At 39.1% G+C, this 14,556-nt stretch overlaps 3 protein-coding genes across 3 annotated transcripts; 1 reads left to right on the forward strand and 2 right to left on the reverse strand.

The window, feature by feature from the left end:
• Window positions 1-44: 44 nt before the first annotated feature.
• LOC146475666 (uncharacterized) lies at window positions 45-7,267 on the reverse strand. Its single transcript, XM_085115364.1, has 17 exons — window positions 7,125-7,267; window positions 6,890-6,974; window positions 6,444-6,523; window positions 5,844-5,935; window positions 5,419-5,527; window positions 5,018-5,088; window positions 4,792-4,899; window positions 4,562-4,634; window positions 4,131-4,173; window positions 3,602-3,684; window positions 3,244-3,294; window positions 3,036-3,104; window positions 2,632-2,677; window positions 2,430-2,530; window positions 2,041-2,127; window positions 1,347-1,517; window positions 45-609 (listed from the first exon to the last, which is right to left on the reverse strand). The coding sequence occupies exons 1-17, from the start codon at window positions 7,137-7,139 to the stop codon at window positions 505-507; spliced, it is 1,389 nt and encodes a 462-aa protein (XP_084971490.1). The 5' UTR covers window positions 7,140-7,267; the 3' UTR covers window positions 45-504.
• LOC146475667 (uncharacterized) lies at window positions 7,257-10,449 on the forward strand. The gene is made up of 4 exons (XM_085115363.1): window positions 7,257-7,953; window positions 8,220-8,535; window positions 9,112-9,347; window positions 9,924-10,449. The coding sequence occupies exons 1-4, from the start codon at window positions 7,372-7,374 to the stop codon at window positions 10,305-10,307; spliced, it is 1,518 nt and encodes a 505-aa protein (XP_084971489.1). The 5' UTR covers window positions 7,257-7,371; the 3' UTR covers window positions 10,308-10,449.
• Window positions 10,450-11,090: 641 nt separating this feature from the next.
• LOC146475668 (uncharacterized) lies at window positions 11,091-14,556 on the reverse strand. The gene has a single exon (XM_085115328.1). It carries the CDS (start codon window positions 14,310-14,312, stop codon window positions 11,244-11,246), a length of 3,069 nt encoding a protein of 1,022 aa, XP_084971454.1. The 5' UTR covers window positions 14,313-14,556; the 3' UTR covers window positions 11,091-11,243.

Consider the following 14,556-nt stretch of genomic DNA (forward strand, 5'->3'; position numbering starts at 1 on the left):
TGTTTACCCATTTTAAACACAAGTATGGCAAAAACCCAGGAAATAGTTGGCTACATTTTGCGAAAAAAAGAAAAAAGAAAAGAAAGACAGACACACAGACGAAGTGAAAGAAAGAAAAAAGGCAAGCAAGAACAAACTAACAAAAGAAACTAGCAGCTTGAACTTACATAATCAGATGCAAGCACTCAAAAAGAGTGGCAGAATTAAAAATCCCTTGTGTACAACAAGTGAAGGGTTTTATAGCTGACCGTTACAAGTGCTATACGACAAGTTGAATTACACAAAAGGCTACTTAATAGGTACCTGGGGCAGCATCCAGTTTTATACAAGGCCACATACTGACTCAACATGACATCTTGACATACAAACTATTGGTTTTCTATCAAAACCAAGAATTTGTCATAGTTATGGATTCACACTAATTAATGCAGATATTTACAATACATGTCCAATGTGTGTTTAGCTGAGTTCCCGGTGAAAATATGAAAAATGAAATAATACACTCTACTCATTTGGCCTAATCTGAAGAGTTATTTTCTGCTGGTTGTCCAAACATTCTCTAAGTTTATTCTCTGTCATTGTAAGTCTTTGTTCCAAAATTGATACAGTCTGCAAGATAGAAAATCTCCATTAGAAATACAAAAGGTAAAGGTTGGCAACATCCATATGCAGTTCATTGGGTGGGATACAGCTGTTGTTTCAGTGGCACAAGGCAAATAAGGTTGTTATGACAACCCCCCCTCTCCCCACCCCCAGTGACATGATAGGTCATAACAGAATAGTGCTGTGTTTAAAGTGGCCTGGCCTTTGATTGGAAATGAGGCTGGAGTTGACTTCACAAGGTTTGATGCAAAACTCACTTTTTCCCATGTGTGTATTAAAGTCACATTGCTCTTACTAATGATTACTAGTTTGTACATTTACATGCAGTGTACAGTGTATGTAAAGCACTAAAGTTGGTATCAAAACAAGGCCTCACTTCCTTGCCTGCGAATACAGCCACCTCTCATCGCTCCCAGCCCCAGAGGGGCGTTTCTCTCACGAAACGCCCCTCGAGGTGGCGGTATTCGCAGGCTACTCACTTCAAGTCAATGGCTAAGTCACTAAGCACACATCTGTAAATTGGGCTACAATCCCAGTCACTTTATGTTGGAGATCCTATGATAAACAAGCATCCCTTCCAGGGGGAGTAGTAATGTTCCTAGTAACTTAAAGCTACTGGTCTTGTGAGGAAATAGCATCTCAAAGACTGAAAAATAAATGAAGCTATGTACAAAAAAAATGTATGCAGTAAATTTTACAACGGGTTTCTATAACACTGTCTTTCACTTCATGATTACACAAACCTGTGTTAAGACATCCAGTTGACCTACAATGTGCTCCAGTGTCATGCTCAGCTGGGGTGGGATATCTCTTCTTTCCAGTGGGGTAGTGAGGGGACGTGGAATAGAAGGGACCCCTCCCAGGCCATCAGATTCCCCTGTTCTTCCAGTTACTTCATCTAGTTTGCTCTGTCTCTGAGAAGAGAACAATACAAGGCATACATTCCATGTTTGAATTGCATACCTTCTGAGGTGGGAAACCATTTGGAGAATTTTCACAATAAAAAACAAAATGCTGTTGAGTTTGAAGAAAAGAAAGCATTATTTCTGTTCTATGTGTGGTCCTGTTGAATTAGAACATGCAACATGCAATCCGCCTCCTGCAGACTAATAACTGTTTCACTATCTGGCACTACACTGACTGTAAGTTTGAAGGCTGTTGTGGATGTGACCCTGGCTGATAAAAGTAATTGAGAAATACTTATATCTGTTGCTGTCAAATACTATAATTGTATGTTTCAGTCTGTGAGTAAAATACCAATATTACGTGTTACCATAATAATTTCCAATGAAAGCTGTCGAGCAGCAGTTTCCTATGGCACTGTAAGTCCTGTTTCTTTGTATTAAATTTGCAAGAAAATAGCACTTGGGAGGTCATTGCCAGATTTAATTTTTGAGTGTGTTTGAGAGTCAACGGCAATGAAAAAAAAATAGGAACCTGTGGAATAGAAAACATAGCAGGGCCAACTTCTACCACTTCTGGATCACCAACAGCAAGGTTGCGAGGCTCGGCACCGGCTCTAACCTACAATAAATGAGGAGACATCACTATCATGTTACAAACTGCGACTACATCTCTGTCTCCTTTTCAGTCATTAAGAAACTTATCACTTGGCTCAAATAAGACATAAGTTTATCCAGCTTAAAAATGTATTCTAACCAAAATACTTTTATTTTCCATTAATAAACAGTAGTTTAAATACTGAAGGAGTAACCTTCCTTAAATAAAAGTATCTATCTATCTATCTTTATCCACTGGCTAACGTTATCAGCTCTTTGAACAACTGGGTCCTGGATTGACATATAATGAATTTCACTGAGACTCACCTCCGGAGCTCCAGACTTGGGCGGGGTCCTAGGAGGGGGGTCATGGATGTGAGTTGGGGGTACAGGGGGTGAAGCTGCTCTTTTTCTGTGGGAACGTAGTACTGTTGATAACAAAGAAAAATTAGTTACCCAGCAGAAGTCATTCAACAGCGCTAATTGCATATTTCACCTTTAGAAACATTAGTGAATCTATAATAGTTACCTTCCTCGTAATCCACTTTATCAAAATTTGTTTTCCACACCATGACCTAATTTTTATAATTAGAAGAAAAACATTTCACTTCAAAGTTACTTAATAGTATCAAACAACTGTTTAAATTAGATTCAAATCTCTTATAAGCAACCTTCCAAAATGTTGACAAAGCCCATTAACTCTATCCAAGATGAACGAAGTTAATTGAACAGTAGGAACTGTTGCTTTTAAAGAGCTATCTATCTATTAATTATGTGTAAATGAGCAATAATGCGCTCTTCTCACATCATACGAAACTCAGATTTTAACAACTTTCAACATTCAATACTGTCTGTGTGTACAACAGTACTAGGGTTTTAAAACATGCCGAGAAGAACAAGTTTGCATGTCATCTAATTGTACCGTAAACTTACCTGTTCATCAGAACTTCCTGATGCAAAGTATTCACCATTTCTAGAGAATGTCACACATGTTGCTGGGCCCTGAAGATACAAATTAATGTGTCACAAGGTATTTTATGGCTTTGGTCAAATACTTAGATCCCTGCAGATATAAGATATAATTTATTGCCAAAAAATAGAGAGAGAGAGGCTTCTTTCAGTTTAAGCCTCTTTGACCTACTTGATGTCCATGAAGTGTGTAGAACAGCCGCCCTTCCATTAGATCTAGTATCTAAAATGTAGAAAGAAAACAAACTTAACACTGAGTAACACAGTATGAGGGTGCATTTGACTGCTTGTGTTTCACAAATAATTTGCTAAAAATAAAAACATTATTTGCAGAGCTATTGAGCCAGTTCTTCACAGCTGTACCATGCAGATGGTACAAGACATGCAGTTCTCTGTGCGGTTACTAGAATAAATTATGACTGCACGTCCTATATTTGGATTGTAATTATTAAGTCTATAAGACAGTCTTTAACAGATTAATACCATTGTCCATAGGGAGTTGGGTTAACTTTAAATGAACACATTGTTACCTTAAGGGTGGTGTCACTAGACGCTGACACAAGGTAATTTCCCGATGGATGAAATGAAACAGCATTAACAGCATTTGTGTGTGCTATATAGAAAAGAAAGGATTCAAGACAATAAAATATTAAAGACAACTTCCTAAACCTTTCACCCTTTCAATGGTAACTAAATATAAACTTAAGGAAGTCGCACCCAGAACACAAACCCATATATAATATCATCAGACATTTTGCTCTGACTGACACATTTTATTGCTTTACAGTTGTATAAATGGGCTTAATATTGGCTAATCACATGAAAAACCTAAGATGTGGGTTGGGGAGAGGGGTGGGGGGGGCAGCATTACTTATGGCATCTCATTCAGTGAGGAGTGCAACACTTCCAGTTGTCTACTGATATCATGGTACAGTGGTATGGTTTCCTTGTGGTACCAGTTCAAGTTTACCTTGATATGCAGTATGTATAGGGTACATGTACTTTCTACTAATTTTTATTGAAATATAACCCTTCAAGAAAGATTTGATTTTGCACTACCTTGGTAATGCTGAAGGAGTTTGTTCATTCTGATGTCCCAGACCTGCAAGAAAACAGTGACAAAGAAAAACCATAAAACATATTATAATGTACATGTACAAGGCAGCGAAGTTTCTGACAGAAATATCCCATTCATTTGAGAAGCAAGTTATTCACTCATTCACTTCCCTGTACCAATCCTAATTGGCTCATGCAAAGCAGCTCTAATTTTTGAGTTTGTGGATTACATTAAATCCTGAAGTGCGACAACCATAAAAAAGTTTAATCAGTGGTGCTCTTAAATATTTATTTAATATTTAATATATATTTTTCCCATAAAAATCTTCTAGATATTCACCAACTCATACTCTGACAAACATTCTTTGTTTATCTCATTCTGTACAGTGTATTAAACATATTTACTTAGCTACATGTAGGGGCAGCCATTATACCTTGACAGTACTGTCTGTTCCTCCTGCCGCTATGCACGTTCCACTGGGATGAAACTCAACCGAGTTCACATAACTGAAATGTAAACCAAAGAGCTTACAGGACTGTGTATGTTTTTTGGAATGTTCACTTTAACGTGTGAATTGGTACAATGTATAAGCTCCAAAGTGATAAGATTCATTCCACTAGACTGAATATATATCTTGAACAATTTATGTATAAAAATACCCACCCTCCTGGATCATAAAAGGTGTGGACACACTCCTTGCTTGTTCTGTCCCAGATTTTGATTGTCTTATCATCACTGGCTGATACAATCATTCGTCCATCAGGAGAAAATCTAACAATATTAAAAATATAAAGTGCAATACTTAGCCATTTTACATATCTCAGGATATCGGGTAGGCACATTACATTCATTTGATAATACAAGATAGATGACTGTTGACTAAAAATACCTTGCACATCGCACCCAGTTCATGTGAGCATTGAGAGAATACTGAAACTTCTGACGATGAACAGTCCACACCTGTGCAGAGCAACAATCATGAACAAATTGTTGAGATTTAATTTACATGTAACAAGAAGTGTTCTATAATGTGCAACTAGGTTAAAAAGACTGATGGTGTAAAATCAGAATCTACTTGATAAAAATATATATCTAAATTGCATAAAATTATATAACAGGACTAGGAAATTGGGAAAAGTGAAAGGGAAATCTGTCATGTATATTTGTATCTTGACACCACATCTTGAATGGGAACCTCAACAGTTTTTAAAATCCCCTCAGGGACTACTCAGGAGTTCCCTGGGTAGGTGGGTGGGGGAGTATTGCTCAGTGGAGATGAAAGGGCATTACCTTGACTGTTTTATCATCTGATGAGGTGAGAAGAGATTGTCCATCACCAGAAAAATCCACACTTCTCACAGTCGCAGTGTGAGCTTTGAACACTGTACTTTCTCCTTTACTTCAAAAAACAAGAATAAAAGTCATGTCAAGTGCACATACATGTAAAAAGCCAGCTAAATATTGGTTAGGATTGATATAAAAATAAATATCAAAAAGTGTCAAAAATGGTTTTGAAAGTACCATTTTTGACACTTTGATATTTATTTTTATATCAATCCTATCTGAAAACATTTTCAAGTGTCATGCATCTCCAAGGAACTTTCCTTTCACCGTTCATTTAACTATTGGTTATGAAACTATGACTATGAAATAATCGTCTAATCAAAAGGCTTACAGACACCCACCCTCTCTGCACTATCCCAGCCAATACTCACACACTAGGGACCCAGAGTCTGACTGTTTTGTCTCTTGATGCTGAAGCAATCAAATGTCCAGATGGAGAAAACTTTACTGAGAGTACAGCATCCTAGAAGACAACACAGAATGTGATCAGTTAGACACTGCTTATTAGGACTTCAACTGACTGTACAATATAAATTCAAAAGAATGACAAGATGGTGGCAGTAATGGTGACGTCTATTTACTATTAAATGAAATTGGCTGTTTTTATACTAGAGGAAACATTATCCCTCTGGACGAACTATTTTCCGTTGTGTGTCATTCAAGATGAACAATGGAAGATATTTCATCCGGATGGATAACGTGTCTTGTCCCCGTCCTTTATACCACAGACACATAACCAGACGAACAACAAATGTTTGCTCAAGTTCGTCCAGATGGATAATGTGTCCTCTAGTTAAGAATAAAAATGGCCATTGATGTTTATGTTGCTGCTGATGTTGTGTTGTTGTTGTTGATAATGACGATGGTGATGATGATGATAATGATGACGATGGTGCCTGGTGGTGACAACAACAATGACCGGTTAGTTAGAAAAATAGCAGCTTGTACATACAATACAAATCACACTCAACCTTATGGCCAACAAATCTGTATGCTCGCATGTGCGGCTTAAAATGCCAGATCATCAGACTAGAATCCATTGAACCAGTAACTGCGAAGATGAAAACAGACAACAGGTCACTGAAAGTTTATTTAAGAATAGAGGATAAATTGAATGCTGCGTCTTGAATGAAAATCCCGGATGGCAGATGTCTCATTAACTTCTCATTTTGTGTACCATCTGTCAATCTGATAATAAGGTAGACCCTTTCAAAAGGGTCAATATCAAACTACTTTCAGTCACGCAAATCAGAAGAATACCAGAACAGGAGGCATGGCTAAACGCTTTTAGACGTTTAATAGCCTATTATTAACTCTAGCAACCCACACCCTTTCGCTTGTGTCTCACATCCACTTCATGCACGATGCAATTTGCAAACTATTCACATGTTAACATTTTGGCTTAGCATGTGCGTACCTAGCTGTTTCATATTCGGATTAAAATCAACACTTGTCACTGTGTCTCTGTGACCCTTGAAATGCCGTTCGAGGGTAGGATCCTCCTGAGATGGAATAACACAACAAATCAGATCGAAACCTCGCATTAACGCTAGTCAAGCAACGCATATAAAGGCTTATATGGAAGTATATTTTGATGTGGATTTATGCAGAATTTCGCTAGATTATTGAACTAAAATTTCTGTATTACATACCAAACTCGACGCCATCTCCAGTGCAGCAGCAATAATTTCCTATCGATGAAGATGAAAGCACAAAAATCTTTCAATGTTACATTTGTGGAAGTTTCTTGTCTCTGTTTCAAATATGGCGGCCGTTGTTGTTGTCATGGCGAAGACCGCAGAAGCAGCGAGAGAAATTGCTGGCTCAGTAATTCCAACATGGCTACCAAGGACGCATGAAGATAGTAACAGTCAACTTCTGTGAAAATCTAAGGACAAAATGGATAGAAAAGATCAATACAAAACAACTGGACAAAATGTAGCGTCTCAGAGAAGTAAACGACGTGACCAGGAGACGGAAATTCGGAAAGAGAAACGTGAAAAACTGCTGAGTTCGAAACGTATTCGCTTCTCAGAAGTTGAGAGTGACTACGAAGTGGAAGATTACACTGCAGATCAAGTCCAAGAATTGGCAAGGGCGATCCAGAAATCTGACAAAAACAATTTAACCAACCTTAAAAACCTACAAAAGGCATTTTCCCAAGGCAGTGAATTGATAAGCGCTTTTCTTAGAGTAGACAACAGTTTAAGAGCTATGGTTGGACATTTGACTTGCAACAGCGCTCAATTTCAACTTGAGGCCGCCTGGTGTATTACCAACTTGGCGACAGGAGTGCACGAGGATACTATGAAAGTATTGAAAGCTTCTGCTGCTTACCTTATCACCTACCTCAGCGGACAGAACGTTCAACTTCAGGATCAGTGCGCCTGGGCTTTGGGGAACTTCTCTGGGGACTCCCAGGAGTGCAGAGACATCTTAAGGGCGCAAGGGATTGTTGCACCAATGGTCAACCTTTTAAAGGTATTAACCTCGGCTTCAAACACTTTATTTAAATGTTGAAATGAAAAGGAAAAAATACTGTATAACTTGTTCCCCTCAAACCCCACCCTCCCCCTTTCCCCACCCTTTCTCTTTGTTGTTATACGAGGCTCCAGTTTTAGGTTGAAAAAAGCCTCATTGCGTTACATTTAAATGAGAGAAATTGAACAGCACTTTCGCATCAAGTGATACCTAAAATCCTTTTTATTTTGGACTGCAGACTCACTGTTTTTTTCATGTGATTTTAGTCTCCAGTACCAACAGTAGTGCAGTCGGCTGCTTTTGCCTTATCAAATCTTGCTAGAGGAGAACAAATCGTAGCTGAAGAGATGTTAAACACAGGGATAGTGCCTTCTATTCTAAGCCTTTTGACACCAGGAAACAGCTCAATGAATGTATCTACTGAAGTTGCTTGGGTGCTTTCATACTTGACAGCAAAACCTGACTGTGTTCCAGTGTTCATCTCAGGGGGAATTATTGCCATTCTTGTACCTTTCTTGAGTTCACTGGCACAGGAAACACCACATAACAGTCAAGCAGTCACACCAATGCTGCGAAGCCTAGGTTTGTAAAATAAGTCTTGTGTGGTGTTTGTGGCCTCTTTTATCTTTTTTACCAGATACAGCGACTACTGTAATTCCAATCTAAGGGAATATTAATATAATAATTTATTACTTATTAGGCGCAAATTAACATCTGAATATGATCAAATGCCCCATACAACTATAGCTACCAATAATAATTACAATAAAATATACTTAAGAATACCTAAAATTTTTAATCCAAAAAGTAGTCAATCTAACTATAACAGGCAAAAGCCTTCCCAAGCTAATGTGTACATGTTTTTTTCTTCTCTGGAAAGAGAAAGAGAGCTTCCAATCCCTCGCCTTTCATTCTCTGTTGTCATTAAGTCTGACAATGATTCTTTGACAGGCTGTTCTCATCTTGAGGCGAGAGGGGTCAGAATTGTTGACGAGAGTGCAATTTTCCTGGTTAAATTCGTTTTGACTGAGTTTGTGGTTCTGTTCTTCAGCATTGTGGTATCTTCAGATACCAAAGGTGGGGCCAGTCTGGAGTGAATGAAGGCTTACACGTTTATCACTCAAAAAACAACCAAAATGTTTTTCTTTGATCGTTCAGGTAACATAGTCAGCGGCCCTGATGAGTACAGTTTTCAGGCTCTGCAGAGTGGTGAGATGGTTATTGCCATGAAGTCATACTTGCAGTCAACACACAGACACATCAAGAAAGAGACTCTTTGGGTGCTGTCCAATCTGACAGCAGGACCAACTGAACACATCAACATGTTAATTGAGGCAGGAATACTCCCACTTGTCATGAACCTGATGTCCTCAACTTTTGACATCAAGAAAGAGGTTTGTTACTTACTCCATAAATAACTCCTTCAGTTTCATTTGCCCTCTCCAGCCAAACACTAGTTTGAAGACATGTGAGTTGTGTTACATGCATACAAACTTTATTTTAACTCGGAAAAAAATCTTCAGTAATTTACAAAATAGTTACATTAAATTTTATCATAAAAAAGATAAAAAAATATCCAATTACTGCTTTTACAAGATTGCTGAGTGAGAAGCCGATGAATTACATATTTGCTGGATTTCCTTCTTGAATTGCCCAATTGATTTAACTGTTCATACATTTTCTGGTGTTGAGTTCCATAGTAGGGCGCTGCTGTAGCTGACGCTATGTTTTAGATAGTTAGTGCACAGCTTGGGCAATGTCAATTTACCAGACGAATTACGTACTAAGTTATTTGTTGCAGGAGCTTTGAATGGTGGATGTAAACTCATTCACAGCACCCTTACCTGAAGTAAAAGCTAAATTGCTATGTTTAAAATAACTATTCCAGTTCCAATTGAATGAGTTCAAGTTGACTTTCCTGTAGTGGCAAATTGACCAGTTACCAAATCATCTTTTCTTGTTTACAACAGGCTGCCATTTGTTTGTGTAACGTTGTACATCATGGACCTGAATACCTTACAAATGTTTTAGACTTGGGAGGCATGGATGCATTTGTCAACATTATAAAATCACCGGATCAAGAAACCATTGTTACTGGTCTACAGTTTGTGGAGATGGCGCTGAGAAATGTCCCAGCCTCAAAAGAATTGTTTGAGGTTGCCGAAGGTGTTCCTTGTTTAGAGGCATTAGAATACAGCTGTAATGAAACAGTCGCTCAGTATGCTAATGAACTGCTAGATACTTACTTCATGGAGGAAGGAACACGTGATGACGAGAACAGTGATGGAGAGGGGGAGAGTTGTGAGGGTGGCATGTCACCATGGCAACATGAAGACAATGAAATGACAACATAGCTTACTACATTACAGTTATTATTTTATTTTTGAGACCTGCAATTATCAAGAATGTCCTGATTTAAAAATTGCGTGGAAATTTTTAAAGTTTCATAATAAAATGACTTTAAAACTTGAAATAAAGTACACCATAATACAAAAATTACACTCCTGGTAATTTTCGAGGGAAGGTCCTTTATTCAGATAAGAAGAAGAAGAAATGATGTAATGCATGTTGCACGTCTATACTAAGTAAGAATACCTAAAATAATTACACCTTTTCCCTTCAGTACCCCTTGTCACTACTTAGTTCAATCAAATGTTTACACTTTTTTCTTTCTTTCAAGAAAAAATAAGGGAGTTATCGTTACCACAGGTAAATACACAGAAAAATTTTCTGGTAACTGGTACGCAGAAATTCATAAAAGACACAATGGCTTTGGACTTCGGTGAAACTACATGAAATATCTTGTGGAGAGCGCTATAAACCTGCTATTTTTTACTGATTGGTTGACTGAGTGATTGATTGATTGATTGATTGATTGATTGATTGATTGATTGATTGACTGAGTGATTGATTGATTGATTGATTTGGTTGGTTTGGTTGATTGATTGGTTGGTTGGTTGGTTGGTTGGTTGATTGATTGATTGATTGATTGACTGATTGATTGATTGATTGATTGATTGATTGATTGATTGATTGATTGATTGATTGATTGATTGATTGATTGATTGATTGACTGAGTGATTGATTGATTGATTTGGTTGGTTGGTTGGTTGGTTGGTTGGTTGGTTGGTTGGTTGGTTGGTTGGTTGGTTGATTGATTGATTGATTGATTGATTGATTGATTGATTGATTGATTGATTGATTGATTGATTGATTGATTGATTGATTGATTGGACAAGTGATGTACGTTATTGGTACACTCCCACACTGGATTTCAAGGGTCTCGAGTCCTATTTGTTGGAGTGGTGAGCTTGAGTTTTGCGTGGATGACCTTTAGGACGTCGCATTTTGCTACCCAAGAAAGCTCTACCCTTGGTCAAATGCCTGTGCTTGGTTTCGGCTCTGCTTTGAAACACGTGTTGCTTTTTCCTGCCAGTGGAAGACTCAGCTTCACAATAGTACCCTCCCAGCCTTGAAGTGGATTCACTTGGACAATCCTCACACTCACTGCTGACCAGTGATGAGCGGTAGGTGTTGCCTTCACAACATACATCTTCTTCGTCAGCAGCCCTTTTGTCCGAAGATTTCAGATTCACCGACGACTTACGAGGGAGCATTCGAAGCGTTACCTTGGCAATGAGGTACAGGTCAGTAGCAGAGATGGGAGCCAACCAATCCACCTCTTGCTCTCCCGACTGAACACTGTACGTGACCCTCCATCTGGATAATGTGGTGGGAAGAAGACTATTACCTGCTACGTTGGTGGACGTGTGACATATCTTTGGAAGGTTGTTGCAGAGACTGTATGGATTGGAGATTTCCTTAGAACAGGTTGAGCCTCGATAGCCTTCTTGGTAAACTGTAATATATGATGATTGCTTCTCCGGTAGCTTGTACAACACAGATTTTTCTTTGCCTGCGGAGATAAAACTACCCGCCTCCGTGTCGGCAGTAACTACTATACGAGTTGACGTCTTCACCTTTTCTGAGCCAGTTTTGTACTCTTTCTTTGGTAGAAACAACTGGAAGTTCTCGACATATGGAGCATGTGTTTCACCAATCAAGCTCCAGTCAAATTTGTATAGCCAGTTCACGTCTTGTGGCAGTCTAAAAGAAGCAGTTTTTTCTTTTTCAAACGAGTGGATGTTGATAAAACCCAAATCTCCGCTGTACTGAGGTTTTGTGGGAATGTGAACCGTGCGCTCGATGGAGATGTACGTTTGATGGTCTGTGAACGCCACAAGATTATCCAGATCATTGTTTGTGAAGAGTCCAATTTCTGGTGAGCATGGTTGAACTTTTTGGCCCTCGTTTTGGTACTCAAGTTTGTCGCAATATAGCCAGGCTTGAGACTGGATAAAAATTTGTGCCATCAGAAATCCACCCAAGAGTTGATCAGCCTTGAACATGTCGTTTTGTTGTTGTTGAATGGAGTCAGCGAGTTTTTTAGCAACGTTTCCTCGCACTACTCTAGCTAGACTGTCTATTAATTCAAACTGAAATTCAAAAATGCTTTCTCTCAGAGCGTCGAACTCAGCAATTGTCCCTTCTAGTTTTTCGCATAATAAGAAACCATTAGCTACACCCTTTCCAACGGACGACCCAATTCCTTCGACACCATTTAACAGATCACAGGTAGATTGTCTGAAAGCGCCCCACAGAGCAATGTTCCCCTCCATATCCCGCCTTTCAACCTGAGGTGTGTAAGCAGCGTATTCATTGATGAATGTTTCTGCGTCATCACCAATTTCGTTCACTTTATCGTTCTTAATCTTTTCGACAAGTGCTGTCAGGGTGGTTATCTGTTTCTGGTTCTCATTCAAGGAATCTCCAATCGTAGTTGTATCCGTGGCAAGATTATCTAAGTTTGCAAAGAGTGAGACGCCGTGCGCCACTTGTGCTGCAGCGTCCGCAACTAATACCGCTTGATCTCTCACTCCCTTTGTATCTACGCCTGTGAATATCGCTGCTATAGGGTTGGATTCTTCCGCTATTTTTGCAACAAGTGCTATGGTTTGTTCAACCAACTGAATTGCTAACAGACTGTTCATAGCAATCATGGCCTCTCTGACGTCTCCTTCGACCTTTGCCTCAAGAACGGTATAATTCCCATTAAAGTGCTCAAGCTTGGTACTTAAGTAAGCCACATCGGCTTCAGCTATACCTTGATCAAAACTTGCAATTCCTTTAAAATAAGAAGCAATACCCTGGACTCGTGCTTCCAGGTTGTCATTAAGTTGTCCTATGGCACTCAGTACCTCGTTGTGTTTAACAGTGTCCTGTTTTAGTTCGATCATTTTCGCATGGTCCACATTCTCGTAGAGCGTAAGATCCCTGGTATCTCCGGGATGTCCTGGATCAAGTCTTTCTCCCTTCATCTTCTTCAACAGCAAGTAATGCGGATAAAATGTCATTATTTGACAGCCGGGCTCGGCGTCAATTTCTTCACAAGCTAAACGGCAAAGAGGCAGATCGAAGTTCTCTTCGTTTTCGCTGATAATCTCCATGGCTTCGCCTATTCGAGAGTAAGCCCTCCTTGTAACAGCATCTCTGAAAAACTGATCAAATGGATTGTCTGGGAGCATTTTTCGGAACGCTTTCATCAAATCTATCTGTTTAACGATGCCAGCATATTCCTCCTCCATATTGCAACCATCATCGCCGGAACATCTTTCACTACAAAATCTGTCAATGAATACAAAGCTGATTTTATAGAAGAGCACTCCGATCATAAGTGGGATGGCTTTGTCCAAATCGCATTTGTTACCCTCTTCGCTGCAAGCATTTGCTGTGCTTGAATGAACCGACGAAGAACATTGTGAAAGAGTAGGACAAACATCTTTTACTGAGAGTGCTGGGACATCTCGGTCTGGTAAAGTGGAACACGCTGTTTCTAAGGGCAACATGTATCCGTTGTAGGCCAATGGATCCGTTGAAGCAGTTGTTGCGACGGCCTCTTTCAGAGTTTCCATCAGAGGCTTGACTGTAGAATCATAGATTGCTTTCAGTGATGTGCTCGTTAAAAATCCGTGCTGTTCAATCTTGTCTGGTAGGGAATCATCTGTAAAGCCCCGAAATCCGTTAAGAAGAGCGAACATTTTTCGATTGTAGGCTTTTTCATTCAGTCTGCTCTTGATCAGAAATTTTTCAAACTTTGGCAGATAAGATGTGAGTTGTTGCATGTAGCAATCGAATGGTTTGTCGCCAACGTAGCATATGCTTGAGTTAAAGTAAGCTATACTTGCTAAACCTGTTAAGGCATCAAAAGTTTCCCCCATCCATGGATCCTCATCTCCACAAGCTGGTTTGGAAATCGATAACTGGCATAATATTACGATTAAAATAGATGCGGACCTCATCTTGTCCCGGAGATCCAGTGGATGATCTAAGGACACTGGCTGTCAGTGAAGGTTATATGGTTATTCTGGTGATGTAAGCCAAGACGTCCTGCAGATTAATTCTTTTTCATGCAATGTCGAACCTGCTGAAGGTCATTTGAACTTTTAAATAATTTCCTAAATAACAAGTGGTAGCTACTTGAAGAAACAACAATTCCTTTGTTTTGTCTTAGCTCTAATAAAACGTCCAAAACTCAATGATGTG

Source organism: Pavona decussata, unplaced genomic scaffold (genome assembly GCF_977016875.1).
Source record: "Pavona decussata unplaced genomic scaffold, jaPavDecu1.1 SCAFFOLD_83, whole genome shotgun sequence".
NCBI lineage: Eukaryota > Metazoa > Cnidaria > Anthozoa > Scleractinia > Agariciidae > Pavona > Pavona decussata.

Bases quoted from the DNA above. Each gene is read 5' to 3' on its own strand.
- LOC146475666 (XM_085115364.1), bottom strand. The intron at 5,936-6,443 runs GTTGAGTGTGAT...GTTGTCTTCTAG, and splicing joins ACAGATTTGTTGGCCATAAG to GATGCTGTACTCTCAGTAAA. The intron at 4,635-4,791 runs GTGGGTATTTTT...TTTACATTTCAG, and splicing joins ACCTTTTATGATCCAGGAGG to TTATGTGAACTCGGTTGAGT.
- LOC146475667 (XM_085115363.1), top strand. From the start codon at position 7,372: ATGGATAGAAAAGATCAATACAAAACAACTGGACAAAATGTAGCGTCT. The intron at 7,954-8,219 runs GTATTAACCTCG...ATGTGATTTTAG, and splicing joins CAATGGTCAACCTTTTAAAG to TCTCCAGTACCAACAGTAGT. The intron at 8,536-9,111 runs GTTTGTAAAATA...TTGATCGTTCAG, and splicing joins ACCAATGCTGCGAAGCCTAG to GTAACATAGTCAGCGGCCCT.
- LOC146475668 (XM_085115328.1), bottom strand. From the start codon at position 14,312: ATGAGGTCCGCATCTATTTTAATCGTAATATTATGCCAGTTATCGATT.